This window comes from Salminus brasiliensis, chromosome 3 (genome assembly GCF_030463535.1).
Source record: "Salminus brasiliensis chromosome 3, fSalBra1.hap2, whole genome shotgun sequence".
In the NCBI taxonomy this organism is placed as follows: domain Eukaryota; kingdom Metazoa; phylum Chordata; class Actinopteri; order Characiformes; family Bryconidae; genus Salminus; species Salminus brasiliensis.
This window is the reverse complement of record NC_132880.1, coordinates 23399309-23425649: the sequence shown is the minus strand read 5'-3', so window position 1 is coordinate 23425649 and position 26341 is coordinate 23399309. Positions and strand designations below refer to the sequence as shown.

At 41.8% G+C, this 26341-nt stretch overlaps 2 protein-coding genes across 3 annotated transcripts; both read right to left on the bottom strand.

Moving 5' to 3' along the window:
- Positions 1-298: 298 nt before the first annotated feature.
- eya3 (EYA transcriptional coactivator and phosphatase 3) lies at positions 299-15831 on the bottom strand. 2 transcript variants are annotated; one of them, XM_072675612.1, is made up of 18 exons: positions 15750-15831; positions 12121-12235; positions 11356-11405; positions 10530-10639; positions 10087-10167; positions 9866-9932; positions 9482-9591; positions 8435-8520; positions 7422-7602; positions 7002-7171; positions 6765-6848; positions 6246-6335; positions 6104-6162; positions 5595-5755; positions 4883-4997; positions 3892-4013; positions 3144-3244; positions 299-2906 (listed from the first exon to the last, which is right to left on the bottom strand). In XM_072675612.1, the coding sequence occupies exons 2-18, from the start codon at positions 12151-12153 to the stop codon at positions 2826-2828; spliced, it is 1701 nt and encodes a 566-aa protein (XP_072531713.1). In that variant the 5' UTR covers positions 12154-12235; positions 15750-15831; the 3' UTR covers positions 299-2825. The 2 variants fall into 2 exon arrangements, with proteins under 2 accessions (XP_072531713.1, XP_072531714.1); XM_072675613.1 differs by lacking the exons at positions 9482-9591; positions 9866-9932; positions 10087-10167; ... (2 more) ...; positions 12121-12235; positions 15750-15831 and adding an exon at positions 9060-9390.
- A 1828-nt stretch (positions 15832-17659) lies between these two features.
- Positions 17660-24435, bottom strand: LOC140551854 (serine/threonine-protein kinase Sgk1). Its single transcript, XM_072675609.1, has 13 exons — positions 24264-24435; positions 23384-23459; positions 22427-22490; positions 22266-22309; positions 22090-22147; positions 21906-21989; positions 21676-21807; positions 21461-21573; positions 21190-21313; positions 20882-20977; positions 20620-20775; positions 20443-20532; positions 17660-19768 (listed from the first exon to the last, which is right to left on the bottom strand). The coding sequence occupies exons 1-13, from the start codon at positions 24331-24333 to the stop codon at positions 19601-19603; spliced, it is 1275 nt and encodes a 424-aa protein (XP_072531710.1). The 5' UTR covers positions 24334-24435; the 3' UTR covers positions 17660-19600.
- Positions 24436-26341: the final 1906 nt, after the last annotated feature.

Sequence of the window (26341 nt, the reverse complement as noted above, 5' to 3'; positions counted from 1 at the left end):
ACCCTTGTCATCCAGGTTAAAACCTAAAAAGGTTTTATACAGATGAAAGACACCAGGACCACCAGATCCAGCTTTAAAAGGTTTTATTTACGTTGCCACAAACATTCTTATAGTACACAGAAAAAAAAATTCTGGGCCAAACAGTATTCCGGTCCCATACAAAAAAAAAGGAAAAAGTGGAAATTGCATCTCACTTGAGTACAATATTGAATAAACTACTTAAATTTCCTACTTAACATAGTCAAGTTGAGCCAGTTCTGTCAGCTTGAGAGTCCTCCTAACTTTTCGTATTTGAGGAAAGGGAAAAAAAAAAAAAAGAAGTTCATTCACACTTCCACGACAGCCACTCTAACTGAGAAAATCCTAGCACACGCGCGCACACACACACACACACACACACACACACACACACACACACACACACACACACACACACACACACACACACACAGGATAAGCGAGGGGTAAATGATTTGTCGTAGCTGCGTAATTCTTTAGAGCACACGGTCCTGAATCAGAGGGGCAATCTCTGAGCTCCGACACTTCATGGTGCTTTCAAGCCTAGTTTTGCACGAGAAGCCCAAATTCTTCAGCACAAATTAAACACATCACTCGAAATGTGCTCACCAACAACACAGGCAAAACAAGAAAACTCACAAAAAACAACAACAACAAAAAATATATATGAACACGTCACATGTACGATATGCCACGAGGACAGAAAGAAAACATCCGGAACCAGGCCTAAGGACTAAACCTGTTAGCAGGGGGCCCAAACAGACACCCATCAACAACACTAGGACGTCATCGCTGACCACGCTTCCGGGCTGGACGTGCTAACGGCTTCAAGGTCCGACCCAAAACCTGTAGAACTGTACGATCTCATCTCAAACGGATGAGTTGTACAGCTTCGTTTGATTGTCCATGCATTGTTTAAGTCTCGAAAGTGATGCGGGTGAGAATAAAGCTCAAGGTCACTTTATGCTCACTAAAGGGGGTCAGCTGCATTAGAACTGCATGCATGAGGGGAAGAAACAGCATTTGGAGGACAGGACGGGAGGAAATGAGAAGAATAGCGCATGTACGGTATTCTGAAATGTAAAAAAAAAGGTAATAAAAACAAAAGGAGAAACAGACACACTCATGCACACAAAAACCTTAAACATATTAGCATGACTTGCCATATTTCAGTAAATCCCTTTACAATGATACATTAAATGTAGAGTTTATAGGTAAAAGGCACAATATAAATAATTACAGGGAAAAAACAAAAAAACAAAAACAAGCATACACACACACACAGATGGAGAGTACACATTCGTAATCGTCAAAGCTGCTTGTGTAAATCAAAAATGCTCTTTTTCTTTAGGCTCAGTATTGTTCAGTCGAAACCTCACAGAATCAACCCTCCTCCTCCTCCTCTTTACGCCGCTGCTTTTAACACACTCTCAGGTAAACAGATTAAACATTTATCACCGACCGAAAATCAAAACGTATTGCACAGACAACTTCCTTTTCCCACAATATAAGTCATTAATGAGCTACTCATGAGCCGGAGCGGAGGTACTACAAGTTCTGCCACTTTTTTTTTTTTGCCGCTCAAAATGACCAACACGCATAGCCTTGCAAAAGTCCGCCGCTGAAGTCTGTGAACTAAGAAGTGACCCGCTGTGGTTGGTTCATGTGTACAAGTACTCAAGTGTGACTGCCCTCAGTTGTACGAGGCTTTGGTGTCGAAATACGCATTGCGACACCCGCCGCATCAGATGCTCTGTACTCCAAGCTCAGCTTCTGGTCCACCCAAGGGTAAATGCTTAGTAAGAGGGTGCTTTTGATTCCCTCAAAAGGACACTTCGGACTGTGAGCATAGAAACTGAAGTTTCCAAACAGGCTTATCTGACACATTTAGGACCTGTGACTGACTGGAAAGGTAACACCAACATTTATATGGAACCAATACCAACACTTGGTCCTGCTATCTAATGCAGTTCTATTAAACTCTACTGAACAGCCTAACTGTGAAGTAAATGGGCTTGTTTTTGATACTGAGGGTTCACGTGCAAAGACGTGTGGCACACGAGGAACTGTTTAAAAGACACCGGCGATAAACTGAGGTCTATGGTAAACCCTGTGTGTACCACTGGAGCACCGGCGCAAAAAAGAAGAGCAAATTCACAAAAATCTGAATAACAGAAAAAACTGTACTACCAACATACATAATCAGGCTTCTCGACAGATCCAGTCCTCTACACGCTTTGGAATGAGTGCAAAACCAAAATCGGAGTCCAGACGACCTTTAAAGCAAATATGAGCATGACCAAGAACACAAACTAGAGAATAAATTCTCAAAATCAAAAAAATGAAAATCACCCAAAGCTTTCATGCCAGTGCAGACCTTTGGTCTTTCCTTTGGTGAATCCAGTTGTAATGGAGATGGTTATGCTAGCAGCCCTTTTGCAGTGGGCCGGCAGTAAGCGGGTCACTATTTTTCTGGCGATCCTCACGTTTGTGCGGATCACGTCTCTGGAGGTGTGTAGCAGTGCCAGGCTCAGCTCCAGGGTAACTTAGCTGCCTTAGAGTTCGTGGAGAGCTGAGACTGAGAAGGGGAGGGGGGAGGATGTAGAGCCGTCCGTCAGCGACGAGTGTTTTCCAGTTTACAAGCACTGACTTTCCAAATTCAGCCTTAATCAGCTCCCAGCAGGTGTCCATAAGGTGATGGGTGGATGTGTGTTTGGAGCAGGGGTGTGACCAGAGACCTCCCTCCAGCACGTGAGGTGGTTTATCACTGTCAGACAGCCTGGGTCTTCCCTCCAGTCAGTCCGCCTCTATAAGAAGTCTAGCTCCAGAGCTTGGTGCAGCGACACCAGGTCCCCATGAGCAGAGATCCGCCAGAAGGGCATGTTGTGCTGCACAAACACAGAGCATTTCCTTCATTATACACATGGAATTTAAAAGATATGGACATCCAAACTTTTCTTAGCATTTAATTATTTCATTGAAATTTGACAGTGCAGCCTAATACCTGGGAACCACACAATGGTTCAAATCTTTGCTTCCAGTCTACTTGAACAAAGCAGATAAAACAAAAGTGTGAGGGGTATCCACAGCATGAATGGTTGAGAGGTTGCGTGTGAGTGCTGTACCTGCTTAGCTGCAAACTCCTCCTCTCTGCCATCTCCAATAACCACATAGGTCACCTTTTTCCCAAAGCGGGACACAATGCGCTCAAAGCAACTCTCTTTTCCTGTAAATCAAACAAAAAACAAACAAAAAAAGTCTTAGCATTCCATTGATTCTTTCATCTTACTAAAGATTAGTATCCAGTAACTACCAAGGTTTATGCAGCAAGTACTTCTAACTACTTCCAGACCTGCTGACTGGTCTCTAAAGACTCTGGTAAACTCCATGCCCAGGAGAGTTAAGGTAGTTTTGAAAAATAATGGTGGCCACACAAAATATTGACACTTCAGGAACTTTCACTAAGGGGTGTACTCACTTTCATTGCCGGTGGTTTAGACATTAATGGCTGTACATTGAGTACACTGTTATAAAATCTGCACATCTGTCCATGCCTTGTTATCTGACATTCAAAGAAGATTCAACTGAATGTCTCTTAAATGCAACTGAACTGTAATGTTATTTAAATGTAAATAACCTGTGTTGAATGCAACTCTACACATAACTCTAACCCTAACCTTAATTATACCTTTTTAGGGTTCAGCAGTCAGGCATTTACACTCAAGTTCAGTTGCATTTAAGAGACATTCAGTTGAATGTTGAAGCTGAATGTCAGGTGATGACTGTCCAAGTAAAGTGAGACTCAAGAAAAAAAACAAACAAAAAACAAACAAACAAAAAAAAAGCAAGGATGTTGAGTGGATCTGAACGTACCTATTTTAGTGGCGCTGTAGATGTTGTCCACAGGGAACACATCCCCCAGGCCGTAGAGAAGAACTTTAGCCAAAGCAGGAACCAGCTGCGTGGTGGTGACCAAAACATTCATGCACCTGCCCCTGCACACAAGACCAAGAGGGTCCATCAGCACTCACTCTAAACTTAGTTCATATACACTGAAACACTTTTATATCTGAAAGAGCAAGTTTACACCACCCCCCCCCATTGTAATTTTGTACCATTTCTATCAGTCTGTTTATAATGAAATGTCTACAATGTAAAGGGATGCTGGTGTTTAGCAGTCATAGGTGTACTATATCACTACAGAAGGCAGTTCTGTACTTCTGGAAATAAGAAACTGGAATGTTACTTCTATCATGTAACAAGATATTAGACGTACACTGCAGAGTAATAGTTTCTTCTGCTACATGCAGTACTAGAACAAACGCCAGCTAATGTTTTAATTATTATTTTTTTTTATTATTGTGCCAATTCTCTCACATTGTCTTATTGTTATCCTGTTAGGAAGTGCAGACCACAGTAGTTTTCACTTCAATGTGGGGAAGTAGGCAGAATGAATTACCCCTCCTGTAGTTCTCCTTTTTTTAAGCTGAGATCATTGATAGTAACCTACAAATGCTACAAGTGACCATCTGTGTGGCTAGAGGTCGCTTTGCAATTTGGAGAAATGAGAAATAAACTGAGAAAGCATCTCAGCTAAATTCTAATCAATCAACTCATGTGTGTTAAAGTCACTTATGAAGAGGTTGCACAATGGAGATAAACATTGTCACTATAATTGGTATAAATCCGTCTTTATGATATATGCAGTTAATACATAAATTCATACTGTGACAAAACAGTATCATGGTAAACCATCGCACTACCCAGAGAACAAAATCCAATGAAGTGTGTTTGGATAATTGTAAGGTAGTGTAGAACATTAAGGTCTGTGCTACTGTCTTCAGCCTAGAACAATGGGCCTCACCTCGACTGAATGAGCAGCAGGGATTTGATAGCGGTGCTTAGCCAGCTGTCAGTCGCTGTCTCGATCTCAGAGCGCACACGAAGCAGCAGCTCCCTCTTCAGGGGACTCAGCAGAGCTGCAGGGAAAGAGAACATTCACAGTCAGCCATCTACAACTCGTAACGCATGACATAATAACAGTGTATTTCAACCTAATCTCTGTCTGTCTGCTGCATCTGTATACTGTAATTACCTGAGACCTGAGATTTTTCCCTGTGCTGACAAACAAAAGAAAAATCTGTGACTCAAAGCTGAAATAACCCAAGCTACTTTTTTTTAAATCCATTGTTATACAACTTTCCAACATTCAAAATCAGCTCCATTTATCTCATCTCCCGGTATCCACTGACAAATGGCAGAAAGCACCAAGTTGATTGTGTATTATTGTGTAATTTTATTTTAATTTAGATTTAGAGTTATTTTGTGACTGAAAAAAATCTGTTCTACTTAGACAAATTCACTGACAATTCAGAAGCTGCCAGATGACAATTTCTAAATCAGTTTTACACAGAAATGGGCTGAAATTATTGTGTGTGGTAACTGACCATTTACGACAAACGCAGCAAAACACACAAAGTCTGTGTTCTGTTATTAAAACAACCCAGAGAACACAGAAGAATGGTATTCCAAGTTAAGAGCAGCAATGTAGACTGAGTGAGACTGTGTTCTCTTACCTCCAACGTTCCCTTTGTATCCATTGTAGATCTCCTTAAGGCGGCGGTACCTGAAGGCTAACTTCCGCATCCATTCCACTCCCCCCTGCACTCCTGTGGTGGAGCCTGTGCCTCCTGCCCCAGCAGCTCCATTAAAGCCATCACTCGCAAAGTTATAATTACTAAAGGTGAAAAAGAGGGGTTTTGTGACTACCTTGTTTCTACAAAGGCTAAATTACTACCAATTGCTAAATTCATCACTGCACTGTCAGTTCTGCAAAGTATGCAGAACAAATCAGCAAGCGTCTATAGACTGACTGAGTTAAAGTATATCAGTATATGTTAAATAATGAATGACAAAATTATATTATTACGATTTTCATATAAAAAACAAAACAAAAAAACAAAACAAAACGGAACACAACCCCCCAATGCTTTGGTGTATGTATGTAAGATTTGTTCACTTTAATCGATCAGATCTGTAATATGTAATAATACGAATCAACAATAGTGGACTAGTCCTGCAGTACCTTAGATCTTGTCCATTGTCATCAGAGGCTACATCCTCAACATGGACCTGATCACACTCCTGTAGAGAAACAGACCATTGTTTAAATCATATAAAAAAATAAAAACACAGAAACCCCATAACAGCAGAGAAAGGGGCATCACCTCCAGATCATTGAAGAACAGATGAGTGTCTGCAAGCTCAAATATCAGCTCCTCCATTTGCAGACCCAGATTTAGGACTGTGGCCGGATCCTAGGGGAAAAAGACCCAATTTCAAATACACCAGCACAGACTCTGCACAAATCTCAACCAGAATACATCACACAGTTTAGCCGTCATGTTACAAAAATAAGCACAAACTTTTAAACATTTCAAAAATGTATTATATGCCCAATTAGCCTTTCATTAAAAAAAATCACTTTTAATACAAGAAAAGGAAAAAAACAACCATAAATTATACCATGACTAGAATCTAGTTATTTGGCCTGAAGAGCTGTACTTTATTTTACTGCATTGTCTGTTCACTAAAGGAATCCTATGCCTGCCCTCCATTTAATTGATCTGCATTGAAGCATGCCATTCCTGAACAGTACAGACCCCCCCCTCCCTTATAAACGTGTACATTTCAAAACATCAAAACAACTTAATTTAATTATTATGTCCTTTGTCCATTAACAGCACCTTGCCAAACTTCTGGGCAAATGATCCTGTGAGGAGAGAGTGGAAAATGATGATGGTTTCATCCAGATCCCACAAGAAGATTCGCTGTGACAGAAAGGAGAAGACCTTAGATTAGAACTTCAAGTAAAACTGCAAGTAAAACTTCTAAGTAAAACTTAGAAGATTAACAGTGACTTATTTACTACAAATATACACATATTCCATATGTGGACTAAACACCATCAACACAGTTTATACCTCCAGGTCGTTGTCAGTAGACTGGGAGCTGTCAGGCTTCTTGCCTTTGCCTTTAGCTTTGCTGGGCGGGTTCCTGCGGGCAGTTTCGTCCTGGTCACGAGGCGCTGTGGAGAGCGGAGTTCTGGCTGGCAGAGCTGCACCAGCTGGGAGGGCAACACCAGGAGATGTGACTAAGAGAGAACACAGCTCCAATCAGTCATTAAGAAAAAAAAGTTAACAATAAAATTATTCATACAGAGTTGGGAAATTGAACTTTTCCAGCTCTGTTCAAGTTAAAATAAGATTTAATGTTTTTCCATCGTTATCCTAAATTTATTTAGTTTCCCCTCATAATTCCAAGCTATATGCTTTATCCCAACTTTTATCACCATAAACATTTATATATATATATATAGGTTTTATGAAGTGGCTGTGGGCTACCTGTGGTGCTGGGCAGGCCTGCAGTGGCACTGCCCTCGGTCTTGGCGGCTGTGTAATTCGGCACCACCACACCGGCTCCATCGCCTTCACTGCTGGGCGCTGCAGCCGGAAGGTAATTGGGGGGAGGGACGTAGTACTGAGGAAACTGATTCTGTCCCAAAGAATTATAGCTGGAAAAATCCTGTCGAAGAAAATGAAGAGTCATCATTTACTTTCATGGTGCCCAATAAAGGAAACGGTTAAGATATATACTGTACAGTAAAGCACCCGACAATGTCTAACAATCATGGTATAACTATCAAGTGACAATAGAGTAAAGAAAGCTAGCAACATTAAATGTGTTTGCACATGGGACAGTTGCCCAAATAAGAATTGGTCCACTTTTAACTGCTCTGTGAACCTGTGAATTTGTAAACTGTTCCTCTCTCAGTTTGGTTGCAATCACTGAACTCCGATAAGTGGAATGCTAGTTCAGCCTGGTCTGAATTCATTCGAGATTTATGTCAAGCTAACTTGAGAGAGCGGGGGCGTTGTGTTAAAAAAAATAAGCCAACCACTTTTCAACAGGAAAACTAACAAATGGCTCTTCAAAATCAGGGTTCCTTCAAGGATATCTTGGAAAAGAGAGAAAGGAAGGAGTCATAAGAGCTTTGTTTACGCAGATGTTATCTGGTATGCATGTCTGCTTTCTTTATGATTGTGCTTTGGCTAGCATCCTGTTCTCTGGTCTTCTACAGGTAAACACAGCAACTAAGTGCACTTCCTCCTATAATTTTTACATTTGGTCTTCCAGCAAGTAAATGTCACAAGCAAGGAGTATTAATTGTAAACATGGATAAAAGGCCAGCTGTGTGCGTGTTGGATGCGCATACCGGGTTATTGTTTCACACATGCCGGCCACTCCACGTTAAGAAGACAATGTGAACGACTAAACAAGACAACCGGATTTGGGCAGCAAATCAGACCTGGGCCACTTTTACCCGCTATGTTTACTTTAGCAGCTAGAAATTCACCTGGTGTGTAACAGTTGCTGTAGCGGTCGTGACAGCAGTGGCTGAGGGGATGTTGGTGTACACACTGGATGTAGTGAAGCAGGACCCTAAAGCAAATATCCAGAGAAGCATGAGGAAAAGATGAAGCAGCAAATATGATGAAGCAGATTTCAGAAGTGATAAACATTGCCAGGAATTAAAACACATAATTAATCTGAATATTAATGACACATTTTATGAAAATGATTGAAATGGTGGTGGGTGAATCATGGGAACATGTCAAATGCACAGTACTGCATTCGATAGAAGTGTATGAATATGCATGAGAGCAATGTGATGCATTGATCTTAAGGCAGTGATCCAAGTCTATTCATCTTACAATGTTATAGAATAGTTATAATTCGGTTATAGAAAATTTTTGTACCAAAATAATCATTTTAAACTGTATAGTAGTAAACATTTATATTACTAATTTCAAAATCACAGTCAGTTGTGATTTACATCCCTAGTATTTGAGAATGCTACACTGTAAACTTCAAACACACAGCTGTATGCCAGACTGTAATCCTCCATTGACAGGCCGGTGGCAAGCACAGTGCTCGGAGGGAAAGGCAGGAGGACAGAGAGAGTGCAGCAGCAGGCTTGCCTTGGCTGGGGTAGGAGTAGTGGGCCTGACCCTGCGGGGCTGGAGTATAGGCTGAGCTGAAGCTGAGAAACCCCGTCTGGCCAGCAGGGGGCACCTCGTGTAGCAGCCCTGCCTCGTTCTTAATGCCTGGCCACATGGCACCTGTCGTCAGGCACGGACAGAGGCATGGACGGAGAGATGGAGCAATAGAAAACCAAAAAAATAAATAAAAACAAGGAGAGAATTGACAAAAAAAAAATGCAGAACAAGATGATTAGACAGCAGAAAAGAAGCAGGAGTGAGCTGAAACGTGAATGAAGGAAAGTGAGTTCATTAAATGGTTTAAATGCAGAGTGAGAGCGTGTGTTACAGTGGCATGGCAGTGGCATCAGCTGGCAGCTGAATTAATGAATGCATGTGTGGGTGAGGGAGAGAGAACAGACCGAATGGGGGCAGGCCGTACGTCTGGCCTGTTTGACTGAAGGTGCTGTATGCAGCTGACTGGCCCAGTGAAGGGAACGCCATCTGGCTGTCATAAGCAGTAACTGCAGGACTGAGAAAGAGGGAGAGTGTTTTCATCTGATTGTTTGAATCACGACAAACAGGTTGTGCCTCAGGTTGTTTCACAGCTTTTTATGCAGTTACTGAACACTGCTTTTTTTTGTAGTTTTTCGCTAATTTTGTGCTTCATGCAGTTGTTTAGTGCTCTAGACATACTGACCACTTAAGATTATTCACTCATTATAGTGTACTGGGCCAATGCATCACGATAACAGTAACAGTTATATTGCCGTAGTACATATGTCAGAGCATTGCTCAACTCTTACTTGCTTCCTTGGTACATCTGTGAGGTATATTCAGCGGCTGTAGCCGTGAGGTCTTTGCATGTTTCAACTGGGAGAAGGGAAAAAAAAATATAAAAGTTACATTATATTCCATTACAATTTATAAACAAACTACAATTCTGATCCTTTTCAAACAATGCCTTGTATGATTTGTGTAATAATAATAATAATAATAATAATAACAACACTAATTATAATAAAACCTTTGTCACTATAGGAGCTGTCTGTGTCACAGGGCTTGGTTCTTGATACGTCTTGATTTGACTGCTCTTGACGTCCGGGAACTGACAGACATTAAAGAACAAGCTGTCATATATTCGCATACATACACACACAGTATTTACAATGTGTTGTGTACTAGATTTTGAATGGATAGAATTGCCATTTTTACCCATCATTCAACACTTAAATCAACCACAATTGCAAAGTTAAAATGTGTTCTTAGAGAATTAAAAAAAAGTATTCCAAATATAATGCAGGATGAAATTGTACCGAAACCACATAACCATAGATTATCTCCTCTCCTGGCGCAACTCACACTAACCCCACCCCTATGGTAATACTGTATACTGCTGAATATTTTTCCATATTTTGACTCCAAACGTTGCCACAATCTGATTTTGGAGAATAAAAAATTGAGCTTCACCTGTATCCAAATGAGTGGCAGATGATGGAGGGTAAGTGGTGACCTCTGAGCCTAAAACAGCTGGATCCCTCCTGTCAGGGCAGTTACTGTTGTCATTAGCACCCTCATCCCTACAAAACAACAAATACCATACATGAAAAGTCTCGCTGTAGAATCCCACAAACAATTAGCACCTCATCTGGAAATCTGGATGTTTTCTGTATTGTCAAGAGATCTGATCATTAATGAGTGGTTAATATCCACTGGAAATGAATTTAATGTGGGCCATCGAATAAAGACATAGTGAATGGCAATGGGACAGAGTACAAAGTTATGCCTGTAGGCATAAATACAGAGACATTCCTTCTGGACAATTAAGCAATGGCGTTCAACAGTCTTCAAAATCCCATTTTAGTCATGCTTTTAAAGGTAAACATGTGACTGCTTGCTTGAACATTAGCACACACGGATGCCTATTATTCCTCCCCCAAACCCTTAAGGCTACATTCAAAGCAGATTAAAAAAAAAAGGCCAAATCCAATCTTTTTGGTCATATGTGACTCAAATGTGTTATCTGTGTGGCAGTGTGAACGGCAAAAACACACACACTGAACCTGACGTTCGGTTCTGATTTAAGCCACTTTCAACTTTGAACAGCCAGATTGAAATTCATCTGATTTTTACATTAATCTAACTCAACATTCGCTGAGTAAAATGGGGAAAATGGGCAACAGCAGTGAGGGACGTTTGTAGTGGTGGAATAGTGAGGTAAAAGTAGGTAGCCTTCAACAAAAGACACTCAATGTTTGCAAGGATTAACAGGAAAAGTACAAAAGGAAGACTTTACCTCGGGTTCTGCTCCTGACAAGGCTTTGATTCATGCCGAGCTTTTTTCGCCTATTAAATAAACAAAGTTGACCATTGTTATAATTACAGGTACCACGAATTACCATAGAATTCAACAGTTTGAAAACACCAGAAGGTATTTTTAATTTGATTTTATTATTTTATTTGTTATTATTTCTTTCTGAAGAATAACAAGAAATTAGTCAATGATCAACAATATACTGTTATTATCCATGTATAACCAAGGCACCTTATATGCCTTGAAATTTGATCTCCACTTTGAAAGGAAAGATCATTTGAGACTTTAGATATTTCAGTTATTGCAAATCCAATCTTGATATACTAAATTATAAAAACCTTTTTACAGCTTTATATAAAACAAAGGGGGCTGGTGTATTTTTTTGGTATTTATTGAAATATTTGTCTATTCATTCATTCATTTTTGCCACAACTTGGACTAATTGTATCTCTCTCTCTCTCACTCACTCACTCACTCACACATTCATATATACATACACACAGCTAATTCTATTTTCAAGAGTACACAGAATATTTAATAATGTATCCTGTATTTTTAAACACACATCAGTCCACTACCCAAATATATCCAGTCAAAAGTGTTGTGTTCAAAAACTGACCACTGATGAAGGGCTAGAGGCATCTAACTGTACACCAGCATTTAACTGTACACCAGCAAGGGGTAGCTACCATTAGATTTAGCTCCTAGATCAGCCAGAAAGAGTACATCCATTTTCTGTGTACTCACCGGCAACTCTGACACATCCTGTGGCTCGTCCATGACGGCAGTAAAGTCCTCACCAGGCTGGCCAGAAGCTTCTGCTCACTCACTGTCTACTGCAACACCTGCTTTCGTGCAGGCCCTGTGTCAAACATGCATGTGAGAGCACAGTCAGACAGTGTGGGCACAGCTTTCTTTATATACTCTGCGTTCTTCTTATCATAGATGATACTTGACTTGTGATCCTGCCCTTATCAACTGTGTGATCATAAAGCAGAGTATGGTGGAGCACTCAGCAGCCATAGAAGAAGGTGCATATCTGCTGCCGCTAATCCTCTGCACTCTCTGGACAGGTGAGCTTAGTCATGACAGGTGAGGCACGCACATCAAAAACCACTCACCTGATGCCTCCCTTTTCCTTCACTCGCACAGGGATTACGCATCCGCCTCTGCTTACATGCGCTGTAACCTACTTTCATGGAAAACTAGTCAGTGCGTATTATTTGCTGACTATTTCAGGGGCATTAAATGTTTCGGTACAAGCTGTCATGCAAAAAGCTGACCACGGATAAGATCTAGCCTCGAAGTCATCCCCGTTCGTCTTCCATTTACACTGGCGTATAAAGTAAAAATGGGTCAGCACGTGGTTTAATTACATTTACAGACAAGGATGGGAGGGGGGAGCTTATGCAATTTTAATTTTAAACAAAGGTTAATGCACCAAATTAAAGATCTATTTTAAAACTATAACTGATGTTGTGCCAAACATCAAACATTCAAACATCAAACATTCAAAATATAAGTATATGATGCAAGGCAACTTGATTATTACCTTTAGGGTAATGTATTAAGATGTAAAAAACTTCTTATATTATTAATAGACACAAGCTGATTTGGAGTCAATACTGATCGTCTTTCAGCTTGATCAGCCAATTGCAAGTCTGGATGTCGCATTTAATTTTTCGAGGCAAACTTGGTATTCATCATCGTAACCGCATCAAAATTTTTCCTCCCCAATTTTGGACAGACAATTACCCAACCCGCTCATTGGTACTCTCCCCATATCACATGTAACAATAAAGATACTGAGAGGACTGACGCATGCCACCTCTCACATGTGCAACCAGCCACCGCCTCTTTTTGAACTGCCGCTGATGTGACGTCATTGGCAATGAGTTTGGAAGAAAGTGGCAGGTGCCCGGGGAAAAAGACCAAAGCAAATTGTGCTCTCCCTGGCTCTGGCTGCCGATGACAGTCAATGCAGGGTGTTTGTAATGTTGTGTACATTGTCTTGAGAGGACTTGTACTTAGCGTTTTTTTTTTTTTTTTTTTCAAAACAACCAAATTTAAAATATTGTCGAACACTACCTGCAAGAGCCTGTGAATTCCTGTATATGCAGAAACGCACTATGGAGTTTCCAGTGTCGCTAGCCGTGTTTGCTAGCTCTGTTGATACTCACTGTACTAGGATGAGTGATATAATCTCCAGAGGGGCAGACAGTTAGTGGTGTTAAAAATATATGAAAAAAATTTAATAAATAATAAAACAAAACAAAAAAAACAAAAACAAAAAAAAAAACCCTGATTTTATCTTGGGATTTAAATCAGCTAGAAATGTCCAGATTCAAACTAGCAGTTTAATGAGGAAATTAAGATGTCTGTGACTTATATACATGTATATATATTACTGAAATTATTATGTATGTTTTTACTGCTAAGGACCTGTTTGCTTGAACTGCCCGTTTTCCTTTTTTTAGTCAGTGTCAATATTGCACTATAATGGCTCTGACTATATTATATATATATATTTATTTTCTGTCCCCTTTATCTTAAAATATATCAATACATGGCGATAACGACACTGTGGTATAATCTCAACAATACATTTGACGCCGTGCACTGATGTACTGTTGTTGTAGGAACAAGGCTGCGGGCCAAGCGCCAAAGATCAGTACACCAGTGTCAACAGCACCCCTTCTTGTGTATTGCTGCTTAAATATGGTTATTTGTTGGCCACTGCAGTTTCCCTGCTCTTCTCTGTGTGGGCTCTGTTTGGGCACAGCCTTTCGATTATAATTACATTTATTGGCGTATATTGGTGTTCATGAAACACCACATTTGGTCCAATTGACAACTGCCGCCGGATTGGCTGCCCTGTATTGTGCTTAGTGCTGGGCTACGGGATATGACCTCAAATAAGTATCACGATTAATAAACAATTACACAAGCTGCTCGAGTTGCACAGTTGGCTTGGTGTTTGAGGTCTCGTCCATGTTCCTTCAATGTCACAGACTGGACGGGGCAGAGTCACGTGACTACACAAAAATCGAAATAATCCACATGGTTTTGATTCATTTTCGATTAATTGCCCAGCCCAAATTGAGGATCTTAAGGAGCTGTAACACTCCTGAGAACTGCAATATGAATAAGGAGATGATGGTGATTTCAAAATTGGCTGCTTTTACAGCCTCGTTTTCATAAACGCAGTGCATGGGCTGGAGAGTAAACGACATGCTTGAAGCTTTACATACTAGCAGTGAGGGGGATTTTTGGCTCTGTTGAAATACTCCATTGACACTGTTAGTACACAAAAGGTGCACGCTGATTCAGCATATCACAGCTCATCCTGGTACACTAATGCACAAGACAGAGGGAAAAAAGCTTCGGATTAGCCATACCAATATACTGCTACACCTCAGAACAGCTACAGCTCCAGATGGACTCCGGGACAGTGGTGTACTCCCCCCTTTATGTTCACCCCCATTGAAGCAGTCATTAGTTCAGAAACAGGTGATCTGCTGGTTCTAACGTCTCATTCTAACTTCACAGACCAACAGAACAGTCTCACCACTGACTTTATGTTTATGTGAGTTTATTTTGTCTCACATTCTGTACTGCTATATATATGGTGGTTGGTGTGGCGCAAGGGATAACACCAGTATACCTGCCAGTGAGGGAGACTGGGGTTTGATTCCTGGTCTGGGTACAGCAATAAGAGTCTCTGGGCAAGACTCCTAACACTACATTGTTCCACTTTTAGAAATGCAGCAGCTTAAGCATATATGTGTGTATATGCATAAATATACTTGTAGATACGTGTGTGTGTGTGTATGTGTGTGTGTGATTGCTGGTCAAGACACTTGTTGTCTTTTGACCTCTTTCTCTCTCTCGCTGGCTCGCTATCACAGACACACACACACACACACACACAACAAACATACGTTGTGCTATATATACACATGAATGCATGCATGCACAACACATAGCATAGCTAGCTACATGCAACCGAGACCCGTTAACGGGTACAGACCCACACTCTCTATTCGCTGCCTATGTCGCATTAAATAAGCCACAAATCACCACTAAAGGGCTACTGAGAGTGAACATGCTCCTCTGTTCGCGGTACAGCACAACGAAGTCCAACAATCCAACTTTTCTTCAGCTCAGCCTGCTGGCTAGCACTAGCTAGCTAACTGCTAACTCCTATTCACTCAGCCTTTAGCTTTAGCTAGTTAGCCTAGCCGCGTCAGGTTGTGTTACCGCGTGTGTTACTGAGCACGACTAAACGGACGAGCGCCAGGCCGACAGTAAAAGTGCCTCCATTAAGGTGGGGAATGAACCCGCGTCTTGCGCAAGTAAAGGAATTTAACGCTTACCATGACACTCAGGCGTCCGTGTTATGCTAGCGCTAACCGGCTAACGCCCTCGCGCGAGCTCCTCCGTGTTGTCAGGGACAACTGCGCAGCAGGAAGCGCACACCGCGCGTGCGCCGCACCGACAGGGTTATTTTATTTATTTGGCAGAAAAGAGATCGGTGGAGTATTACGTTAATTCCAATGGAAATAGATACATTTTAAAAACAGAATCACCTCGAGAGGGTTTTTATATTTTCCAATAAATATTATATTTTTTATTACGTTTTTCTGTTGTGCGTTTCGGATTTTATTTTTTAGGCTTTTTATTTTTAAAGCATTTTAAGTAGTTACGTATATGAAAAGTCATCTACAATTAGTTGCATTTATTATTATTATTATTATTATTATTATTATTAGTTGTTGTTGTATGCAGCTTTCTTGCAACATTTTCGCATCCATTTGCTAAGCACTTAACAACGCCAGAGCCGTACCATCACCATACCGTAGCACATGCCTAGCTACACCATAGCAACCAGCTAGCAACGCAATAGAAACCACCCGGGACACCAAAGCGACCTCATAGCAACATCATAGAAACCTTTTAGCAAATACAGTTTACCTTACTGACCACATGTGCCCACTCTTTATGTCATGATGACACAAATACACTGGTAACACCCAACCAACCAAATGGAGTTCCACAGTAACCATTTGGCTACAACCTGAGCAACTACCAGAGACACCATAGCAGCTGCTTAGCAACCACACAGCATCACCCGAGCAAGATAAATCTGAGCAGATAAATCATCTCGCAACACTATAGGACCACCCATCTGCCAAGCACTTAGCAACACCAGAGCAACATCCAAGCTGCCACCTAGCAACACTACAACAATCATCTGTGATACCATAGCAACCAGTTAGCAACACCATTAGTAATCAGTTAACAACACCATAGAAATCACCTAAAAAAACCTTTACTGACCACATAGCAACAGCCTAGCAACTGCCTGGAGGTGGGAACCACTTAAGCTGCACAACCGTTCTGTGTTTCCTTTAGAAGCTGCATTTTTTCTAGTTATTATTGTGATTATTATTATTATTATTATTAGGATTAGTAGTAGCAGGGTAGGTCCAGGGTGCACCAATGAGCTCAAACTGAAATGGAAAGAAGTGTATTGCATGTTCATCATAAAAAGATGCACATTTCTTTTTATGAAAAGTTGCTTCTGATGGCAATATTTCTCTTTTATTACTGACAACCTTCCGTGAACACCTTGAACTCCAATAACTCATCATTTTATTTCTTTATGGTACATCTGCACTACTCATATGGAGCTAGAGAGGGCTGTAAGTCACATCTGCTTGTTTTATTGAGCATATCTCATTCCTGAAGGCAGAGCAACACAGGGCTTAGATCAGGAGCCCCTTGCCATGATCCTGCATATTAGACCAGATAAGGCGAATAAGGCCTTAAGGTTGAGGAAAGCACAGCGGTCTGCACAGTGTTGGGCCCCCTCCCCACAGGCTCATAGGCCTCAAAACACACTCGTAACGTACATTCCAAATGTGATCTTGAACCTTCACACCGGGCAGAGACAAGCCTTCTGTCTCCCAGATTGTTCCCATTCTATGGTTTATTGTCCTGGCTTCCTTCTGTGTAAATCTATTACCCTCTCACTGCACTAAAAATAGGGTAATTAACACCTTCACTGTTAACTCCCTTTTGCTGACCACAGGCTGTGTGCCTTGGCCATAGATTTCTATGGTGTTAAGCTCATCTCATAGTATTCAGCATTCCTTTCAGCGTTGCTGTAGGGGCAGTTCAGATCAACGTGTTTATGCATATACTCCAGCAAGCAGGTCAGAAGTTGACTTCTGCGTGAACGATGGCAGTACGAGTTTGCCAAGAAACGACAGGAACACACCAGTTTAGCCACCCAGATGTGGGTGTTTGTTAAAGAATTTATTGAACATTTTTATAAAGATCACAATTAAATATTTCATAGACCTAGGGATTTCCAACATGGTTCAACCGTATAGTACAGAATGGCATGTAAATAAATATACATGAAAGAAAAAAAAAAAAACAAAAACAAAGAAAAAACAACCAAAACAGTATAAAATAAAGTCGTCACTTCCAAATATGGAAGAAAATAAACTTAAACTGTATTGCGTCACATCTCTAAAGTGGATGGAGGAGAGTAGCATTGGTCCGATAGTGAAGGAACATAGTGAAATGCACACGCCTTCGCTGGTTGTGACAAAAAGGTGCCCCCTATGAAAGGCCTTGCCTATTTAAGTTCATGCACCTACGCTATCGACCCGATGCCGTATTGCCTAATCTGAAAAGCGCTTACCGCCTACATCTCAAGTTTATTGCACAGTAGTCTCTGTCCAAATGGAAAGTCGTACAAGTGGGGGAAAAGGGTGGAAAACACACACACGCACACACGCTCACACACACGCTCACACAGGAGAATGACAATATGCATAAATTAGCTGGACAGGCACCCAGTGCACGTGAAACTATTCACAGTTCTTTTCCTGTGCCGGTACCTAGAAGAGCTGTATGTGAGCCATACTGTTTGAGTACAGGCCATCAGACAACCACGCTAAAACGCTAACAAATAAATGTAAATGTCATCACTGGTACAAAATATACAGCCCATTCTCTGTTTAATGATAAAGTGATAGTATATATATTTCTATGAACAAGCCAAATGACCTATCACACATACAGTAACACAAGTACAGTGGAAAAACAACAACAAAAAAAAGTGCTGGCTTGTGGAGAAAGACAGGAGAAGGAAGTACGTGTAAGACACAAAGCTCCATTCGGGGGGTTCCGAAGATGATCTACTCATGATCTACTCTGTCGGTCTAACTCGATCACACCTATGTCTGATAGCGGAAGAATAAATGATATATTAAGGGAAGCAAAATGCAATAAAACTCTGAAGTTATCGTAAATCGTCTTCATTTGCAGCATCTCAGTGCAGCTGGCTCTGATGCAGTCTGGGAAAAGCTGCGTTGTAGGTCTTAACACATGCGTGGGTCCAAACATGCTGTGCGCGCCACAATGCTGAAATGCAGCTGATTAGCAAGGATGACGCTTGTCATTTAGAGAGCCTAGAAGACGTCAGTCATGTAAGCCGTACTTTCCTTGATCCTTTTCATCCCCGGTGTGCAATAATGCAAGTGAGTACCATTCATTTGACGTCTTCTCTTAAACGTCTGTCAGAAATGTCTCAAAAAGTTTGATCATATGCAAAAGCCCGCCCCCACCCCACCCCAGAGAAGTCTGAAAGGCATCTCGCCCAGTAGCTGGTGCCACCATCATTACAGGGCCATGTGGCCAAAAGCCTCGTCGTTATTGTTATTATTACTATTTTCATTCTTTCAAAATGTTCAGGCACTTCCTAGTTTTCCATCCACAGCGCTTAGTCCAGTCGTACAGCAGTCAGAGGATATTGGGGTCCCCGACACAAACTTGGCACGCTCAGCATCTGCTCCTGGTTTAAGTCCAAGATATGATCCTGCAGATATCCAAAAAACCCTGCGTGGGCGGTCACAGACGTCCACGGCAAACCGATCCTCATCGCTCATACAGTACATGTGATCCGAATAGCAATGATAACAATCCAAACATGAGAACGACGACAACGACAACGTCAACAACAACAAAAAAAGATAACAGTAGTCTCCTCCTTCTTGGTCCCTCGTGTGCGCTGAAGAAGCAGCCTTCTTGTCTCTCTTGCGGCTTGTAGTCCGGAATGGGGGAAGTGTGTGTGTGTGTGTGTGTGTGTACGTGTCTGTGTGTATGTGTGTGTGGGAGAGTGTGTTTGTGTGATGGGAGGAAGAGGGTATGGCTACTGGAAGGCAAGATCAGCTGGAGGTCCGTAGGAAAAGCCAGGGAAGGCGCCGGCTGCCTCTCGGACGCTGCTGGTCACGTGCAGGTTGTCTGTGTTGAACAGGGAGGTGGACACAGGCAGGTGTGTGAACTCGGGGTCAAAGTGCCGAAGGTCGGTGGGACCGGTCTGTGAATTCGATAAAAGTAACAGTGTTATACACACACACACACACACACACACACACACATACACATATATGTACACATACATACATACATATACATGAATACACATGTATTCACACATTTAAATGTGCTGGCTTTAGAATATTAGAATGAATAATAATAATAATAATAATAATAATATACTATAAATTACAATATTGTTGCCATCCATCGTCTCCAAAATAGTAACGTTATGTACTATTGTTATTGCACTGAAACATAACCATTTCTATTGGTTCATTCATTTTAAACATTAAAAAGAAGTTATTCATTTCATGACAGTAAATACAGAGTAGGCACTTATTATTTAGCCAAAATAAATGTCTAAACATATAAATTGGTGTCTGTTAAAACAAATAATTGGTGTCTGTATCTCACCACTTTATAATTATTTTTCCTGATTCACATTTGAGTATTTAGTGTATTCAAAAAAATCTGCATTGTAGCAAAACAAGGTAAATGAATCAAATGAATCATCGAGAAAATGATTCATGAGTCACTCACTGAATCCTTTTTAATTGTAATAGAGCTGTAATAGAATCGAACTGCCAGAGATTCGCACCCCATACATGTACATGAGTGCACAAGCAAGCCAAAAACAAAAAAAACAAAACAAAAAAAAAAAACACCTCTTACCACTGAGGGGACGAAAGGAGGGGTGATCTTTCTGGCCATCAGGTCGTCCCAGTTGATAGGCGAGAAGAAGCTGTGGTACTTGAGTTCCAGCTAAAGGAAAGCACAAGTCGGTCAGGTCCCTGTAGGCTGTAGTTAAGCGTTGAGGAGTTATGCACATGGTGTGAATTAGACACTTACAAAGTCGTCCTTCACTCCCAGCCTCTTGGTCCGGTCCTTCTGCAGCAGACCCTCGAGCAGCTCACGTCCAGAGTTAGACACGTTGGGTTTCAGCACCAGAGACTTGTGGAGGATGTTGTTGTACATCTCAGCTGTGTTGCGACTGTAGAAAGGAGGCTAGAAAGAAATACGGAGAGAGAGAGAGAGACATTAGACTAATTGTAAAGCCTACAGTGGTAATAAATGTTACTAAGGACAGCTGTAGCTTTTTTTTCTTGCTTACCAATCCATACAGCATCTCATAAAGGACCGACCCAAGGCACCACCAGTCCACTGTGCGATCATAGGCTTGTTTCTGTAGGACCTCTGGTGCCAAATACTGTGAAAAAACAAATACATATCTAAATATTAGACCAAACATACCTCCATGTGGTCATATAGTAACCCCTTGTGGTGTAAATATTTGACCTTGATTTGATTAGATTCAGTTCATTAGAAAATGATTCAGGGCACAATTGATTCAGTGGAAAAATTCACCATAATTGCCTTATGGTGGATCAGTGAACATAAGTCTAGGATGCATCTGCTTACCTCAGGAGTTCCACAGAACGTTGTTGTTGTTCCGTTGGGTTCCAGTCCCTCCTTGCACAGGCCAAAATCGGTCAGCACGATGTGGCCCTGAGAGTCCAGCAGGATGTTCTCTGGCTTGAGGTCTCTGTGGGAGCAGGGCAGAGTCAGATGCCAAAGCTGCTACACAGACACCTAATTTGACCGCAAAGAAAACTGGGCCAGGTCGGCTGGCCTCTCTGTCTGTCTGCCTGCCTGCCAAGTACGCCCACTAGGGGGCAGCACGAGAGCATACCTGTAAACGATGTGGAGCGAGTGGAGGTAGCCGAGAGCGCTGGCAATTTCAGCAGCGTAAAACCTGGCCCTGGGCTCCAGGAAAACCCTCTCACGCTGGAGGTGGTAGAACAACTGCAAAGGAAAAGATTTAGGTGGTTAAGTACGTATGTGAAAACAGTAGGGTGTTTGTTTTCACTGCTACTACTACTACTGCTGCTGCTGCTTCCAATGTACCTCGCCCCCGTTGACGTAGTCCAGCACAAAGTAGAGCTTGTCGGTGGTCTGGAAAGAGTAATGCAGACCCACCAGGAATGGGTGTTTGATGTTCTTCATCAGGACGCTACGTTCAGCCATGATATGCTTTTGCTAGAAAGACAGATAATGAATGAGTGTGAATGTTCTTGACTTGGGTCTAATGGAAATTCTTGACCGTTTTTTTTTTTATGCTCATTAAAAGGCCTCACCTCCTTTTTCTTCAGAATGATCTTCTTCTGTAGCACCTTCACAGCATAGTACCGCTCAGTATCCTTGTGTCTGGCCAGCAGAACCTGAGGGAGAAACGTTTTTGTGATGAATCTGAATTCAGTAAACAGATTTAAGCATTTTTAATGTAAATGTCTTTGGAGCTTTGGAAAGTGCTCTGCTCACCTTTCCAAAACTACCCTTGCCGATGATCTTCAGGTAGTCGAAGTCACATGGCTTGATCCTGTTGGACAAAGAAATAGAAGGTCTGTGAGCCAGCTGAACGCAATGAACACAGAATTGCTGCTGTATGGACGAATGGTAGAGGATGCAGATGTGCAGACTGCAGTTTGGCGACTTACTGAGTTTCCTCTGCTAGAGAGCTCCTGGGGGAGGTCAGGCAAAACTGAAGAAGAAAGAGATGATGTTATTTTACTCATTCAGGTGTAACTTGCATATGGAACTCTTCCAATATTGAGTTTTACATCCAAGTATATATATAAATAAATCCATTCATGCACACCTGGTCTCTCCCCATTTCCTCATTCTGGTTCTCGTCGATCTTCAGAAAGGAGCCGACCTGAGAACTGAAGTGGAGAAGATCAGACAATGCTATGCCTTCCCTCACCAGAAGTCGGCAGCATAAGCAAAGCTTGCAACTGCAACATGCATTTTTTTGAGGAGTTGTTTATGCAGTAAGACTTAAGATTCCAGTATATTACAGTAAAAAAAAAAAACTTGATTAGCCTTGATTAGCACTTGATTAGCCTACATTAGCAGGCCATATTCAGATGGTTTAGGCAGGGTATTGCCTATGGTTTGTTCTGGGTATTTGTTGGGATCGTTCCCCAGTCTGTTTTTTCTTAGGGTAGAACTAGGCTGTGTGCACTCGGAAAGGGTCTCGGAAGAGTCTGGAATATTCTCCCTGAGACAGAAATCTGGCGTCTGGAGGTGACAGATGAGGCAGCGGGGAATTTTCCACTGGAGTAACCTACATGGCCGACACCGAGACCAATTGAGCCGGTCCCTATTCACACTTAATACAATTAGACAGTTATCCTCGTCTAGGGGACACGCAGGATGTACTCAAAGATGCTTACTGCGGCGGAGGCTGGGCTGCTGGCTGGCTATAAAGCAGGTACTATTCCTGTGTGAGCTTTGTGGCGTAAGACAAGAGATTAGACTATTCATGGAATCTACAGCCGCGCTCTGGTACAGTTACATGCGTCTGATTGGATTACTGCGCCACAATACACTGACCTGGGTTCAGTTGAACAAACAGCCTCATTAGGTCATTCTAAGAAGCCAGGATGAATGAAAGAATGAATGGGAATTTTCCAGGGCGGCAGCTGAAACCCTCACCTGAAACCGTCAGCTATCTGTTGGCTGATTCTATCACTATTTGCGCTGTGTGTTGACAGATATTTGCATGCATGTGTGCTTTTGCTTTCTAACCGGATGCAGGAAATGAGCTACTTACTGTTGGCAGATATGGGGGCTGGACACCAGCTTCTGAATGAAGTCGTTTAAGCCCATCTTCCTCTCTTTGATGAAAGCTGCAGTTAAAAGAGAAGCATTTTACGTCAGTGGGGGAGCCACCGGAGGAGGTCGGCGTAGAAGCCCTACTCAACACTAGCAAATGGAGGAATACGCTTATATCATCCCTCCAGTGTTTTACACCTTTTTCAAAGTGTTTTCTCCACACCAAAAACACACAGGGTGGTCATTTTACATGTGGGACCCACTTTGAGGTGTGTTCCTTACAGGATTGAAGTCTGGATTATGTAACACTGAGGAAATTCATTCACAGCGACCACTGTGCCTCAAACACTGATCCCACCGTGACATAATAACGTACCAGTGACGTCAAAATCCACGAAAACTCAAATACACCGTTCACCAAAAGATCACACAAATAAATACATGAATCACATGAAATATAAATTGCATAGGCATGTGTATCTACACATACAGAAGCCTTGAGATGCTCATTTGACTAACACAGTAAACAATAAACACAGGACGCCATGAACTTGACCCTCAGAGTGGATCAATATTCGGTCTAGTGCAAATCAATGGGACTTCAATAAAGGCTGTCTGAATGGGAGAGCTTCTGTCTGTCTGCCTGTCCAGCACAGTGACATTTCACATTATTATTAGGCTACTATAAAAAACACTTATTGCTACATTATCTGTATAACTCCATAACTCTATTATGCATTTTATGTAAATAAATATTTACCAAATTTATTTTCTCGACTACTGTACACTTTATTATTATTATTTTTTTATTATTATTTTTTTTTTTTAGCATTATTGCCATCTCTCACACACATTTATATTCTTTCCCCAGTACATACCGGTGAGGACAGATACGATGCCTCTCATCCTGCAATAGGTCAAATCGCAGCGAGCCTCGGTCACAGCCATCCTCCTCAGAACACAGTAAGTAAATCCAGCCCGTGTCTAAAACTGCTCTGTGAACACGCCGTGCTTCCTCACCGCCTCCTGACTCTGTCTCCTGCCTGCAGCTGCGCTCTGCTGCTGGTTTTATACCGAACACGTGGCTCGTGGGTTTCTTCCCCCCCCTTCCCCCCCCTCCACCTCCCCTCCCTGGAGGCGAAGCCGTTACGTCACGAGCGTAGCCGAGGCAACGGTGGTACCCCTGACGTCACGCAGGCCAACCTCCCTCGCTCTGCCTGTAGGGGGCGCGGCGCGGCAGCAGCGGCGGAAGCGGCAACAGGGGCTTCTCGGCAATGGAAGTATGGCGCGCAGGAAGAGCGACCAGGCGAGCATGTGTGCGTTAATCCAGTTAAAGCGAGCCGATCCGCCCGCCTGTGAATGGGCTGCCTGAAACGGTGCAGCGAATGCAACTGGGCAGAGTCTCATACACAAGCTGCAGCTTTTTGAAGAGAGAGAGAGAGAGAAAGAGTGTGTGTGTATGAAGGGTGTTAATAGGCGAGTGTGGTTATTTGACCCGGAGCTGTGGAATCGAGTGCGGTACACACACTGGTGCAGTGTGGGGTGTAGGGGGGTGGTTTATTAGACTGTATTTGGCTGATAAGAATAAAAATGGAATAAAATGTTTATCAGAAAATACACGATGCTATTATTCCTAATAAAGTGTAATATTTTTGTGCATTAGATAAAAAAAAAAACTGTGTTATGTAAAAATTCCTCCATGTAGGCTCCTGCCTATCGACGTTACCCTCCCCCTCTTATCAGACCAAATCAGCCCCCCCCCAACTAAATTTAGATGCATTGATCTAGTGCTTCTGAATAGCCACCTAATATCATCATTTCCCACATAATATCATAATATCATTCAGACAAAACAATGCATTCACACATCATCGCTGCTGGGACGGCACCTTCAATTCTTCACCAAATTTTTGCAAGCGAGTTACGTTAATTCAAATTCTATGCAGTATCTAAGCTTAGAGGTACCTTCTGGATTCTAGTCTATGCAGTATCTAAGCTTAGAGGTACCTTCTGGATTCTAGTCTATACAGTATTTAAGCTTAGAGGTATCTTCTGGATCCTAGTCTATGCAGTATCTAAGCTTAGAGGCATCTTCTGGATCCTAGTCTATACAGTATCTAAGCTTAGAGGCATATTCTGGATTCTAGTCTATACAGTATCTCATCTTAGAGGTATCTTCTGGATCCTAGTCTATACAGTATCTAAGCTTAGAGGTACCTTCTGGATCCTAGTCTATACAGTATTTAAGCTTAGAGGTATCTTCTGAATCCTAGTCTATGCAGTATCTAAGCTTAGAGGTACCTTCTGGATTCTAGTCTATACCGTATCTAAGCTTAGAGGTATCAATTGGATTCTAGCCTATACAGTATTCCAACTTAAAGGTATGTATTGGATTCTAGTCTATAGAGTATATCAGCTTAGAGGTATCTTCTGGATTCTAGTGTATTAATTTGTCACTGGACATATGTACAGTATACTTTCTTATGGTTCTATGGTACCTTTATCACACGTTTGCATTTATTAATGTGGAAGCATAAATAGTTACTAGTGCCCTTTCCTCAATACACCAAGAATTCACCACCAGAGTTTCCACACCATCAAGTTTATACATGTTCAACTCTAGACAAAAAGCTCTGCTAAATTTTTTACCAGTCAATCAATAAAACCAGAGTTAAACTGAACTGGAGTGAATGCTGGGCTGAACAGTAAATGCTGAACTAGAAGATCAACGTTAATTCATTCAGTCAGCATCCTCTCATATTGTTATCAGCAAGATTTGGTTAAAAAAACCCTTAAGAAACAGACCCCTCAGGGCCGTGTCTTGCTGAGTAGCTTAATGTAGAAATACAAGGCTGTGTCTCTTTGCTCGTTGTAGCTTTCAGGGCGCTCGGTAATTTTGCAAAGGTTTACATGGACTGAGTGTCCTCCAGAATGAAGCTGCTGGTCTTTAGTCTGT